Source organism: Arvicola amphibius, chromosome 9, assembly GCF_903992535.2.
Source record: "Arvicola amphibius chromosome 9, mArvAmp1.2, whole genome shotgun sequence".
NCBI lineage: Eukaryota > Metazoa > Chordata > Mammalia > Rodentia > Cricetidae > Arvicola > Arvicola amphibius.
In genome coordinates, this window is record NC_052055.2 from 59,367,426 (window position 1) to 59,382,158 (window position 14,733).

A 14,733-nucleotide genomic window follows, 5' to 3' on the forward strand; every position below is an offset into this window, starting at 1 on the left:
CCCCAAGGAAAGGCAAGAGGTCAGGTATTAGATGTGAGGCTGAGCCGGTAGCCATGATGAGCAGGGGGAGTGGTGTCAGTGTTCCATGTTGTCTGGGCTGCTCAGCCCAGACAGGAAGACCTGGGCTGTGTCACTCACCTTTTAGGGGACTGACTTGGTTGACAGAATAATTTTGGTGACATTTCGGAGCGACTGCAGCTGAGGGAGCAGCTACACTGCCACAACTTTTCCTGGTACCTGCACAATGTCTACCCGGAGATGTTTGTCCCTGACCTGAACCCCACCTTCTATGGAGCCGTGAGTTAGCTTACCCACCACCATGGTACCCCAACAGAAGTTAAGACCACGCAGCCCAGGAGCAGCAAAGCCAAGAGGATGGGGAGACAACTGGGGGCGTCCTCCAATAGTTAAAAAACTGATAAAGGGGACAATCCGTGAGGAGTGATTCTCAAGGGCTGAGTCTGGGAGAAGACCCAGGAGAGTGTGTTAATACGCATCGCTTGGCCCCATGCGCACTGTTTCCATCCAGACGTGGACAAGTCCCAGGTGATGGTGAGGGTAGCTCCTGTGAGTGGAGGACCTCTCAGGGCCTGGCATCCTAAGGGCCTGCTCATCTTTCCCTACAAAGGGTACCCAGCCCTGCCCTGCCCATCCTCGAGGCTCTTCTGCCACACCTTGCTATTAGCTCCAGGCATCTAGTTCATGCCCAGAGTGGAAAGGCCATTCCAGTCGTGCCCATACCCAGCTGAGCTATCCTGCCCATGCCCAGCTGAGCTATCCTGCCCATGCCCAGCTGAGCTATCCTGCCCATACCCAGCTGAGCTATCCTGCCCATACCCAGCTGAGCTATCCTGCTTCCCCTCTGTTCACCTTTGTGCAGATCAAGAATCTTGGCACCAACCAGTGTTTGGATGTGGGCGAGAACAACCGTGGAGGGAAGCCTCTCATCATGTATGTCTGCCACAACCTTGGCGGCAATCAGGTAGATAAAACATGCTCACCCCGGGTAGACGCGACAGGAGGCCATCTCTGAGGCACCTCCTCTTCCCACAGGCCCCCTTTCTCTGTTCTGAATCGTCCTTTCCTGAGGCCTGCAACAGAGGCCATGTGGAGGGAGGAGTCACCCCTGCGGCAGGAAGCAGTCAGGCTGAATGGGAAAGCATGACACACACAGACAAAGCGGGCCACAGGGCTGGCATCATGCTGGGCACTAGAGGATGAGGGGACGCTGCCAACAGAGAGGGCTGTGGCTGAGACCAGCTGCTGAGGGCTGTGGGGAGTTGCTAGGCACTCTTTTTCACCTACACATATACTCAGCTTTTATCCTTAATGTCCCCTGGACAGAAAATACTGCTCTGACTCCACCTCTAATAGTGACCCCCAAACAGCCCCCTACCAACACCCTGGAAACATCCCCATGCCCCAGTGCCCCGGCACATCCCTGAGGGTAACTTGTACGACTCTGCCTTAGTTTGTGTCCTGTTGCTGTGTTAGAACACAAAGAGGAAAGGGTTTTTAGACACAGGGGCTCACCACGTAGTCCTGGCTGTCCTGGCACATGCTATGTAGTCCAGGCTGGCTGGCTGCCTCTGCCTCCTGAGTGCTGGGATTAAAGGCTTGCATCACCACTGGCTGGCAGGTTTGGTTTTTGTTATGCTTCTACATCACAATCCATCACTGAAGGGAGCAGGGCAGGAACGTGAAGACAGGAACTGAAACAAAGGCCGTAGGCTATAGAGAACCAGTGCTAACTGGCTTGCTCTCCAGGCTCGTGTTCAGCCGGCTTCCTCCCCACCGGGACCACCTGCCCAAGAGCACCACCTCTCACAGTGGGCTGGGCCTTCTCATTACCAAAAATTGCCCTGCACCCTTGCCTATACTGGCCTTCATCAGGACAATCTGATGGTGGCATTTTCTCAGTTGAGATTCTTCTTCCAGATGACCCTAGTTTGTTTCTAGGTAACAAAACCAACCAGCATGCTCCTATCCCATCCCTCAGCTATCTGGTACCCAGATCTGGTACAGATCTGTATTTAAAGCAGAACTGACGCAAGATGAAGGGGTAGCCGGAACTGACTGCGGAGACATGCAGATGCAAGCAAAGCCCTTTTAGGTGGCCCATTGGTGAATATTTTATGTCGATGGTGATTTATTAACCAACCTAGAACCAGCAGGTGACTGATAGCATATGTCATGTGCTGGATGGCACAATGTTCTAGTAGTTGGAAGGCTGGTCATGAGTTTGAGACCAGCCTGGTCTACATGACAGAAATCTAAACCAGCCTTCGCAACAAAACAAGAATCCCTGTCACACAAAAATGTAGTGTTCCAGCATATGGCTGCAAAGGTGGTACTTATATGTATAAGGCTAAGGTAAATTTTGATTTATAGTTCAATTATAGTGCAAATAATTTATAGTTCTATGTACTCTTAATCCAGTATAACGTGTTGTGGCAGCGATCACTGAAGCGACACAAATCACTGAAAGTTGCAGCACATTCTCACTTCCTCCCCAGGAAGTCCTCTAGTTGGCACTGTAGGGCAAGTGGCTTTGGGAGGTAGCAGGGAAGCTGCCCATCTGCCCCAGAGAACATCTTTGTCTTGACTTCCAGTACTTTGAGTACACATCCCAGAGGGACCTTCGCCACAACATTGGGAAGCAGCTGTGTCTGCACGCCAGCGCTAGCACGCTGGGCCTCAGGAGCTGTCAGTTCATTGGCAAAAACAGCAAAGTGCCCAAGGACGAGGAGTGGGAGTTGACGCAGGTAAGTCAGTGGCCCAGAAAGCTCAGGGCCGTGAGTCCAGAGCATCATCTGCCCTCTTCTCCCTCATCTTCTTCTTCATCTTCTGGGTGGAATGCACAGTGGCTGTGGAGTCGGCCAATGTCTGGTAATGTCTGGTAATGTCTGGTTCTGGCTGAACAGAGGTGATAGTCGGGGCGCTTCTGCCATGACACATTTTAAGGCTGAATCCAAACAGGTGAAGAGTCACTCGTGGTGCTCCCCTGCCTCGCGTGCCAGGGGCTAAGCAATGCACAGGCATCATCTCTCTTAATCGTTTAGGGGCTCCATCCCAAAGGACAATGTCTGCATTTCTACCAAGTAGCCCGATGAAATTCAACAAGCTTGTCTGGCCCAAGCTTCAGGCCTCCCTGAGTCTCTGGGAGTCCAGGGTCTGTCCCTCCCACCACACTGTGTGTGGTGGAGTCTCTGGGAGTCCAGGGGTGTGGGGTGGGCGGTAACCGCTCTCATCACCAAGCCCAAGCTCTACTCACTTCAGTCAACTGCTCAGAAATAAAGAACAGCCTAACCATGAAGCTACCAGAAAGGACAGAACCAAAGTTTCTGCCAGAAACAGAAAAGGGGGGAAAGGCAGCTATGACCCCAAGTTTTTGAACGTGGCCACCCTGGAGAAAGGGAGGCTCTGAAAGGGTTTGTTTTTTTTGTTTTTTCGATCAGCCATGGTCTTACAGTCTTTAGTGACCGCCATCAGGCTGCCGTGGTGCGTGGATCTTCAGGAAGGAACTGGCAGTGTCCTCTCTATAGCTTACCTGGTTTCCTTTGCCTTTTGCCAGCTGCCCTTGTCCCGTGGTCCTCAGGCTGACCCTCCACTGTGTTGTCTTTTGTCAGCTGCCCTTGTCCCATGGTCCCCAGGCTGACCATCCTCTATGTTGCCTTTTTTAGGATCAGCTCATCAGAAACTCAGGATCAGGCACCTGCCTGATAACCCAGGACAAAAAGCCAGCCATGGCACCCTGTAACCCCAGTGACCCCCGTCAGCTCTGGCTATTTGTCTAGGCCTGGGATCAACCCCAGTGCAAATTCAACAAGCCCCTCAGGAAGTGGTGTCGCCAAGCATCTGGATGGCTTCTCCCCCAGTTCCTCTGGAGGCCTGAGAGGTGGATTTCTAAGCCCAGTGGCCGTCAAGTCAGGACCTTCTTCTTGCAGTGACACTAGCGCCATTTTCTTTCCTCCGTGACAGTGGAAGAGACCAGAAGGTCACATACTTCTTGGCCCAAGGCTTTCCTCATCCTCTAGAGACAATGGCCTTTAAAGCAAACTGAAAGTTCACCCTGCAGAGGGACTGGAAGTGCAGAGACCACCCTCTGTTGTTAGCACACCCTAGTGCCAAATCGTGCTGACTTACACAGAGTGCCTTTATCCCACAGCATTTGTACAGTTATCCATGGAAGAGACAGGAAAGGAGCCCCCATTGTACCAATAAGAAGGTTGAGACTGAGCTGGGATATAGCTCAGGGAATGGCCCTGGGAAACTCCCTAGCACCACAGAAAACAGGAGAGAAGGAAGGCCAGGAGAGGAAACAGAGTGGAGGCCCTTTCTGTAATCACACACTTGGCAGGTGGCTCAAGCTGGGGCTAAGGCCCCATCTTTGGTGCTGAACCAGGGCTCCATCCAGCACACAACAACACTAGACCATGCACTGCCAGCCTTGCTGGTTCTTGACCCCCTCTGACCATTCTGGCTGGCTGGCCTCCAGAAAGTCAGTTAGCAAGATGGGAGACCACATTGAGAATCGTGGGCAGTTAGTGTTGAAAGAAGTTCATCGGCTCAGGCATCGGTGAGTCTCAAGGCTTAAGGCCTTGGCCCCTTTGTTCTAACCCATATACAAGGAGATAAAAAGCAAGGCAAGAACTAGACATGAAGGTGTAGGCTTGCCATCTTGGTACTTAGAGACTAACACATTTTCAATCCAAGGCCAGCCTGAGCTACAGAGTTCAACCTTGTCTTGAAAGCAATATAAAACAGCATGGGAATCTGAGGGCAGCACCTCGCAGCCCCGAACTATGGTAGACCAAGTATTTAATTTGTTTTTCAGTAGAATCTAGATAGGTATTTGCCCAAGGTCACCTGGCAAGATGTTTGGCAGCTCTGAGACCAAACCCCAGATAAGGCTAATCAGAGTCCTAGCAAGTCTGAGGAATCAGGGACGGTGTGCAGAAGACTGGAGGATGAACGCCACCAGCTGTCCTTGTTCAAGCGCCCAGTGTGGAGCTGATGTGAGAGCGCCAACCCTACTACAATCAACTTGGACCCCTCTGTTCTGCCTGGAAGAAAATAGAAATGTCCAGCGAGGCTTTGGAAGGCTTCAGTAGCAAGTTGTCACCACATGAGGGGGCCGTGGGATCACAGCTGCCCCATGGTCCATGCAACTACACTTGGCAGAAGTCTCCCGCATTCCTTGGGAGAGTCAGGGGTGGTCTAGCCAAAGGAAGAGGAACTGGTCAAGCTATGATCCAGGGTGGGGGAAGGGAAGAAAGACATGAGGACCCAGTGGAAATAAATGTTTTATGGTATTGGTAGAGGTATTGTATCGAGTTCCACTCTCTGTGTTCTGGCTGAAACAGATTGGGAAGAACTACACTGTCCTAGTACAGCCACTGTCACTGATCTGCAAGCTTCCTCTAGCCAGTGAAGTGTGTGCAGCTGTGCGATGGGCCCTTCCCCATGCACTCCCACTCTAAATGTCAGCAAGACCCGGGATGTGCTAGTGAAGGAGTCAGGAAGGGCCTCATTCAGTGACAGCCGACCCCGTCGAAGGAAGGACTGGAGGACATGTCACACACAGCTCCCCAGCATGAGCCAAACAACAGGAAGGTGGAGGGGGCCTGAGAAACAAAGACAGTAGGTTGAGGTGGTGATGGGAATAGAAGCTAGAAGGTGACTTTGGCTCATCCCAAGGCAGAGGCAGCCTGGTCTACAATGCAAGTTTCAGGCCAACCAGGGCTACATAGTGAGACCCTGTCTCAAAAAAAAGAAAGAGGGGAAGCGTGGTGGTGGTGGTGGTGGTGCACGCCTTTAATCCCAGCACTTGGGAGGCAGAGGCAGGCAGATCTCTTGATCGCTGTGAGTTCGAGGCCAGCCTGGTCTACAAGAGCTAGTTCCAGAACAAACCCTGTCTCAAGAAGAAAAGAAAAGGGGATGGCTGGGCGGTTAAGAGCACTGGCTGCTCTTCCAGAGGACCTGAGTTCTATTCCCAGCACCCACATGGCAGCTCATAAGTGTCCGTAAATCCAGTTCCTGGGCATCTGACACCTTCCCATCATTGCACATAAAATAAAGTTAAATAAATTATGATCTTTTTAAGAAAGAAAGAGAAAAGGAAAAGAAAAGAAAGGGGGGACTGAAGAGGTAGTTCAGTGGTTAGGGATTCTGCTCATCCATGGGACCTGGGTTCAGTTCCCCACAGTCACACAGTGACTCACGTTCCTCATCAGCTCCTTACAGTGTGTAATTCCAGTTCTGGCCTCTGAACATACTAGCCACATGCGTGATACACAGACATACATGCAGCAAAACACTCATACCCATAAAAATTTTTAAGTTTTAATATTTAAAAAGAAAAATTTAAGAGCTGGGGAGAGTTCGGTCAGTAGCATGGGCCTGGCATGCACAAGGCCAGGTAAAGTGGACATGGTAGATAGCACAAGCCAGTAATTCCAGCATTCAGGAGACAGAAGCAAGATGAGATATTCACATCATCGATTACATGGAGACTTGGAGGCCAACCTAGGCTACAATGACAGCAACAATGTTTGATCACATGGGCATGAAGGCTCATTCATTTCTTCAGATCTTAAACTGAAATACTTCGTGGGTCCCTAAATGTATTCTGGTCCCTAAGCACTGTGAATGAATGCTAAGGTTGGCTGCCTCACTGACCTTTCCCAACTCAACATCATCCTTAAAACCCACCCCAAGACTATTCTCAGGCCTACCAAGGGTCCTACCTTCTCCAGCCCGCTGCTGCTCCCATGTAACCACTTTCTGATGCTTTAACTTGGAGACATGGCCTCAAGTAGCCCAGTTTGGCCTCAAACTCTAACTCACTTTGCAGCGGAGGGTGACCTTAAAATTCTGCCCTCCTGCCTCCACCTCCTAAGCCCTGGGGTCCTAAACCTGCACCATCACACCTAGCTATATTTGCTTGCTTGCTCCTTTCTTCCTTGCTTCCTTCCTTCCTTCCTTTCTTCCTTCCTCCTTCCTTCCTTTCTTTCTTTTCTTCTTTTATTGTTCTGACAGAACCTCACTTAATGTAGCCCCAGGTACCTGTGTTGTTTGGATAGCCCTATTTACCTGAAACTTGGCATTTTAGACCAAGTTGGTCACAAACTCGGAGATATCTACTGCCCCTGCCTCCTGGGTTCTCAGATTAAAGGCGTGTGCCACCACGCTTGGCCATATATATTCTTTAGAAGTGATAACTGGCTATAGCAAGAAGCATAGATTTCCCCATTTTCCATGCATATGCACAGAGTAGACATGATCACATTCATAACTGGCTTCCTTCGCTTAGCATGCCGGCAGTGTCTTCTCATATCAGTCATTTAATCTAACTCATTCCTTTTGAGAGCTTGTGAACCCAGCACAGAGACAGAGGGATTACAAGATAGAAGCTAACCTGAGCTACATAGCAAAACTCTGTCTCAAAAAATTACAAAAGAGTTGCTGCTGGCCCAGGCTGTGCCGGGAGACAGCATCTGTAGCACGATTAATAAAAACCCAGAAACAGATATTGGGGCTTAACCTGAGGTCAGAAAAGCAAAACAGCCAGCCACTGACTCTTACCTCTACCTCAGTCCAAAATGGTGATCCTGCCTCCAGGAATCTCAGAATGAGATTGTGTATGAGAGCTGTCTCTTCCCATTATAAAATTCCTCTCTAGTGCTGGGATTAAAGGTGTGTACCACTACTGCCTGGTTTCTATGGCAACTACTGTGGCTACTGGGATTAAAGGTGTGTGCCACCACTGCCTGGTCAGTAAAACATCAGTGCAGCTGTTTTGCTCTCTGATCCTCAGGCAGGCTTTATTTATTAAAATACAAATGGAATATCACTACGAGCTTCACCACCCACCACGAGTCGTGGTGACAGCAGAGGCCTCCAGAAGCTAATGGACCATCAGAGCCTCAGCCTCAGTCCCACCTACACCTAGGCTGCAATCGCCAGAGACGCACCTGGAGGGCTGACCACCAGCGCTGTGGCCCTGCCTGCACCTGAAGGAGTGCTCGACGGAGCCACAGCCCAGCCACACCAACTGAAGGAGGAGGGACCCTCCCTGAAACACAGGCTGATTGGGAGAAGAGATGGTCACAATGTAAGAACACACTAAGCAACACAAAGAGCAGTACCACCAGAAACTAGTGGGTCTTGGCGAGAAGACCTGAACATCCAACGCAGGTGAAGCAGAAGAAAACAGCACTAAAAATAATTTTATGAAGATGATTGAGGCCCTTAAAGAAGAAATGAAAAACTCCCTTAAGGAAATGGAATAAAATACAAACAAAAAATTGGAAGAGATAATAAATCCCTTAAAGAAAACCAAGTAAAAGCAAATAAGCAGGTGAATGAAATGGTTCAAGACTTAAAAACTGAAATAGAGGCAATAAACAAAACACAAACCAAAGGAAATCTGGAAATGGAAAATCTGGGTAAATGATCAGATACAAACATAAACAATAGAACACAAGAGATGGAAGAGAGACTCTCAGTAGTTAAAGATACAGTAGAGGAAATAGATGCATTAGTCTAAGAAAATATTAAATCCAACAAATTCTTAACACAAAATATCCAAGGAAATCTGGGACAATGTAGTGGCATTTCAATTGTATTTTAATAAATAAAGACTGCTGAAGATCTGAAAGTAAAACAGCCCCACCGGTCAGCCATACAGACCAGGTTATGGTAACACACACCTTTAATCCCAGTAGCCATAATGACAGACACTTTCAATCCCAGTAGCCACACTAGTTGCCATAGAAACTGAGCAGTACATACCTTTAATCATAGTGGTGCATGCCTTTAGTCCCAGTCCTAAAGAAGATTATAAAACGGGAGGAAACAGCTCTCAACAACACAGTCTCATTCTGAGATTCTGGGAGGCAGGATCGCCATTTCAGACTGAGGTCGAGGTAAGAACCAGTGTCTGTTTTGCCAGGTAGGACCAAAGGAACTGAATCGAAGACCCAGATATTAATCCACACACCTATGAACACTTGATTTTTGACAAAGAAGCAAAAAATATAAAATGGAAAAGAGAAAGCATATTGAACAAATGGTGCTGGCATAGCTGGATATCAATATGTAGAAAAATGAAAATAGGTCCATCCAATGGAATCGAATTAAAGACCTGGATATTAATCCACACTCCTTTGAACACCTAATTTTTGACAAAGAATCAAAAAAGTACCAAATGGAAAAAAAGATGCCAATGCTGGCAAAACTGGATATCAACATGTAGAAGAATGAAAATATATCCATATCTACCACCATGTACAAAACTCAAGTTCAAATGGATCAACGGCCTCAACATAAAGCCATCCACACTGAACCTTATAGAAGATAAAGTGGGAAATACAATTGAACACATTGGCACAGGAGGCCACTTCCTAGATATAACCCCAGTAGCATAGACACTGAGAAGAACAATTAATAAATGGTACCTCCTAAAACTGAAAATCTTCTGTAAAGCAAAGGTCATGGTCAACAAGACAATATGACAGCCTACAGAATGGGAAAAAATCTTCACCAACCCCACATTAGACAAAGATCTGATCTCCAAAATATACAAAGAACTCAAGAAATTGGTCATCAAAAAAGAACAAATAAGCCAATAAAAATGGAGTACAAAAAAAAAATGGAGTACAGACCTAAAAAGAGAACTCTCAACAGAGTAATCTAAAATAGCTGAAAGACACTTGAGGAAATGCTCAACAAATCAAAATAACTCTGAGATTCCATCTTACATCTGTAAGAATGGCCAAGATCAAAAACACTGATGACAACTTATGCTGGAGAGGTTGTGGGGAAAAGGGAACACTCCTGCATTACTGCTGGGAGTGCAAGCTGGTACAACCCCTTTGGATGTCAATGTGGCAATTTCTCAAAAAATTAGGAAACAACTTTCCTCAAAACTCAGCAAAACCACTTTTGGGTATATATCCAAAGGATGCTCAATCATGTCACAAGGACATGTGCTCAACTATTGTCATAGCAGCATTGTTTGTCATAGCCAGAACCTGGAAACAACCTAAATGTTCCTCAACTGAAGAATGGATAAGGAAAATGTGGTACAGTTACAAAATGGAGTACTACACAGCAGAAGAAAATAACGACAGCTTGAATTTTACAGGAAAATGGATGGAACTAGAAAACATTATTTTGAGTGAGGTAACAACACAGACCCAGAAAGACAATTATCACATGTATTCACTCATAAGTGGTTTTTAAACATAAAGCAAAGAAAAACCAGCCTACAAATCACAATCCCAGAGAACCTAGACAACAATGAGGACATAAGAGAGACTTACATAGATCTAATCTATATGGAACATAGAAAAAGACAAGATCTCCTGAGTAAATTTGGAGCATGGGGATCTTGGGAGAGGGTTAAAGGGGAGGGGGAAGACAGGGAGGGGAGCAGGAAAAAATGTATAGCTCAATAAAATCAGTTAAAAAAACTAATTTTTACAAAGATGATTCACTCCTCTTGATGGATATTTGCTTCTCATTTCAGCTCCAAATGCTAAACAATTCTACAACTGAGGTCCTCATTGCATTACTGTTTTCTAACAAGGCATTTTAATATATATATATATATATATATATAATATACATATTATATATATTATATATTATATATATATATATATCAGTAACCACACTTGGAGGGAATTTTAAGCAGGAGTATTACCTAAAGATCTTCATCAAACAATATCATGTAGAAATTGCAGTACTTTACAGATTTGTTTCAAATTTTATATTTGCATTTAATGTTTTAAAGTGTTTTGATTTATTTCTGAAGAATGGATAAGGAAAATGTGGTGCATTTACACAATGGAGTACTACACAGCAGTACTTTAAATAATTAAAAAGGGTAAAAAGAAACACACCTCAACTACAAAGTCAGATATTACATCAGAGTAAAAGGTTGGAAAATATTTTCCAGTCAATGGTCCTAAGAAACAAGCTGGTGTAGCTACCTAATACAACTGATAAACACCTTCAGTAAAGTAGCAGGATACAGGATTAACTCAAAAAAATCAGAAGCCTTCCTATATACAGATAATAAATGGGCTGAGAAAGAAATCAGAGAAACATCATCCTCTACAATAGCCACAAATAACATATAACATCTTGGGGTAACTCTAATCAAACAAGTGAAAAACCTGTATGGCAAGAACTTTAAGTCTTTGAAGAAAGAAATTGAAGAAGACACCAGAAAGTGGAAAGTGCCGATGCTCTTGGATAAATGGGATTAATATAGTAAAAATGGTAATTTTACCAAAAGCAATCTACAGATTCAATGCAATACACATCAAAATCCCAGCAAAATTCTTCACAGACTTTTAAAGGACAATACTCAACTTCATATGGAAAAACAAAATACCCAGGATAACCAAAACAATCTTCTACAATAAAAGAACCTCTGGAGGCATCCCAATCCCTGACTTCAAGCTCTACCATAGAGCTACAGTACTGAAAACAACCTGGTATTGGCATAAAAACAGACAGGTGGACCAATGGGATAAAATTGAAGACCCTGATATCAATCCACACACCTATGAATGCCTGATTTTTGACAAAGAAACTAGAACTATAAAGTGGAAAAAAGAAAGTGTCTTCAACAAATGGTGCTGGCATAACTGGATATCAACATGTAGAAGAATGAAAATAAATCCATATCTATCACTATGCACAAAACTCAAGTCCAAATGGATCAATGACCTCAATATAAAACTAACCACACTGAACTTCATAGAAGAGAAAAAAGGAAGTAGCCTTGAATCCATTGGCACAGGAGACCACTTCCTAAATATAACCCCAGTAGCACAGACACTGAGAGAAACAATTAACAAATGATACCTCCTGAAACTGAAAAGCTTCTGTAAAGTAAAGGACATGGTCAATAAGACAAAACGACAGTCTACAGAATGGGAAAAGATCTTCACTAACCCCACATCAGACAGAGGTCTGATCTCCAAAATATATAAAGAATTCAAGAAACTAAACATCAAAATACCAACTAATCCAATAAAAAATGGGGTACAGATCTAAACAAAGAACTCAACAGAGGAATCTAAAATGGCTGAAAGACACTTAAGGAAATGCTCAACATCCTTAGTCATCAGAGAAATGTAAATCAAAGCAACTCTGAGATTCCATCTTACACCTGTTAGAAGATCAAGAACCCCAATGACAGCTTATGCTGGAGAGGATGTGGTTAGGGAACACTCCTGCATTGCTGGTGGGAGTGAAATCTTGTATAGCTGCTATGGAAATCAATATGGCAGTTTCTCAGAAAATTAGGAATCAATCTACCTCCAAAATATGGGTATTTAACTATCCATAAATACCACTCTTAGGCATATACCCAAAGAATGTACACTCATACCACAAGGACATTTGTTCAACTATGTTCATAGCAGCATTATTTGTAATAGCCAGAACCTAGGAACAATCTAGATGCTCCTCAACCAAAGAATGGATAGGGAAAATGTGGTGCATTTACACAATAGACTACTAATCAAAGGTTAAAAAACCAATGACATCTTGAAACTTGCAGGCAAATGGACAGAACTAAAAAAAGCCATCCTGAGTGAAGTAACTCAGACCCAGAAAGACAAATATAATATGTACTCACTCATTAGTAGATAATAGACACAAAGCAAAGCACAACCAGCCTCCAGGCCACAACCCCAGAGAACCTAAGTAGCAAAGAGGACCCTAAGAGAGACACACATGGATCCATAGGAAGGGGAAAAAAGACAAGACCTCCTGAGTAAATTGGGAGTGTGGAGTAGCGGGGAGGGTGGAAGGAGAGAGGGGAGGAGGAAAGGTGAGTAGGGGAAAATGTATAGCATATTCCTATCCAAACAGTTAAAATGAGAAGGATTTAAGAAAAAGAAAGGAAGGAAGGAAGGAAGGAAGGAAGGAAGGAAGGAAGGAAGGAAGAGAAAGTCAGTATGGGGAAAGAAAAAAATAACAAAGAAAATCAAAGGCTCGATTTTCTTCTCTGTGACTCCCCTCCCTTCCTCCCTCAGCTCCTCTTCTCCAGACAGAAACTGGCCTCCAACTCTCCGTCCTGCCTCCCTCGCCTCATGCCGGAATCACAGGTCTGTCCCGTTTCTCGTGTGTCATTGTACCATTGCTTCAGGGAGCTTTCCGGGAAAAGTGCTCTGACACCAGTGGGAAGGGGAGAGATGCCACCTGGGACCAAAGCACAGGGTAGCTCCTGAAAGACTTCTCCGTCCTGGGGTCAGTTTTTATATTCTAAAACCACAAGGCGGAGCTGGCAAACAAGCAAGGTTTCCAGGAGCCCACTGAAGGCAGCAGGCTGTTAGAGCTGAGCTGGCAAACAAGCAAAGTTTCCAGGAGCCCACTGAAGGCAGCAGGCTGTTAGAGCTGGCCCACTCTTCAGCTGTTTCTCCAGGTCATTCTGTTTCAGGTAGCGATGAAGTCATGCTTGGCAAACAGGCAGCACAAACAGTGCTTTAAGTGAATCACCAAATAAATCAACAAATCAGGATCTAATAATAGTTTTTCCACCATTAGAGCCAATTCATTCAAACTTCCTCTGTGTCAACTGGGCCTTTTCCGAACTTTGTGGGAAATTTTATGGCCAGCCATGAAGTTTTGTGGTAAACTATACCACAAACCACAGCCTCACCTCTTTGTTTAATTGAAAAGGATGTGTTCCAGCCCGGCAGTGGTGGTCCACACCTTTAATCCCAGTGCTCAGGAGGCAGAGGTTGGAGAATGAATGTCTGTGAGATCGAGGCCAACCTGTTCTATAGATCAAGTTCCAGGATAGCCATGACTACATAAGGAAACCCTGTCTTAAAACAAAACAAAAATTAAGAAAAGAAGAAAAAAAGGATGAAATCCTAGGATTTGGAATGGCTTATTTGGGAAAACAAAATCAAACAAATAAAAAAGATGTCTTGACATTGAAGCCAACCAAGGTCAATGCCTAAACCTACAAATGAGACGGAGAGAGTCTGAAGCAGCTATGGTGTAGTGGTGGGCACCTATAACCTCAGCAAGTGGAGGGAGAAGAATCGGAGTTCAAGACCAGACCCTACCTCAAAGAAGAAAGAAAGGCTGCCCAGTTTAAGGATGAAGTGCCAGTAGTAGGGGTTTGAATGGAATCCTAGAGTTTATTTGTTATGTTTTTGTTTGTTTGGGAAAGGGTCTCAAGCTCGCCCAGAACCCCTTCCCATCCTCCTACCTCCTCTGAGCTCTGGAATTGCAACTGTGAGCCAGCACTCCAGAAAGAGGCTGGTTTTCAAGTGCATGTGGACAGGGAACAGGATTGGTCCTGCCCTTAAAGACGTTGGATTCCGTGATGGTGGACTATGCACGAGAGGAGGCTCTCAAACTTTCTCTTAGGCACTGTAAAGTTTTTGTGGCCTGGTAGGGCTCTCCGCCGACACAATAATCCAAATCAAACCAAATTAGAAGAAGCCCAAGTTTAATGGATGCCAGCGCTTCTGAGTGGTCCTTCAGGCCTTCTGGGAGAAAGACGGGGAAACCACGGAGAGGGGAAAGAAGAACAAGACCGTGTGTTCGCTCTGCGGGAGGGGGCAGTTTAAATACCCTGTGGGAGTGGGCTTGACCCTCTGAGGGGCACCGTTTGGTGGCCTTTTTCAGAGATGGAGTCTGGACCGCAGCAACTCCCAGGAGAGGGGTCCTGGAATGGAAAGTTCCACCCAA

At 45.6% G+C, this 14,733-nt stretch overlaps 1 protein-coding gene across 2 annotated transcripts in view; it reads left to right on the forward strand.

Annotated features, from left to right (window-relative positions):
• The window catches only part of Galnt6 (polypeptide N-acetylgalactosaminyltransferase 6), a 40,133-nt gene extending 34,812 nt beyond the window's left edge, over nucleotides 1–5,321 (forward strand). For both annotated transcript variants that reach the window (XM_038342571.1, XM_038342572.1), the window contains exons 9-12: nucleotides 166–297; nucleotides 881–982; nucleotides 2,613–2,765; nucleotides 3,684–5,321. In XM_038342571.1, coding sequence (XP_038198499.1) covers nucleotides 166–297; nucleotides 881–982; nucleotides 2,613–2,765; nucleotides 3,684–3,797 — 501 coding nt within the window. In that variant the 3' untranslated portion in view covers nucleotides 3,798–5,321. The remainder of the gene's footprint in view (nucleotides 1–165; nucleotides 298–880; nucleotides 983–2,612; nucleotides 2,766–3,683) is intronic.
• The last annotated feature ends 9,412 nt before the right edge of the window (nucleotides 5,322–14,733 follow it).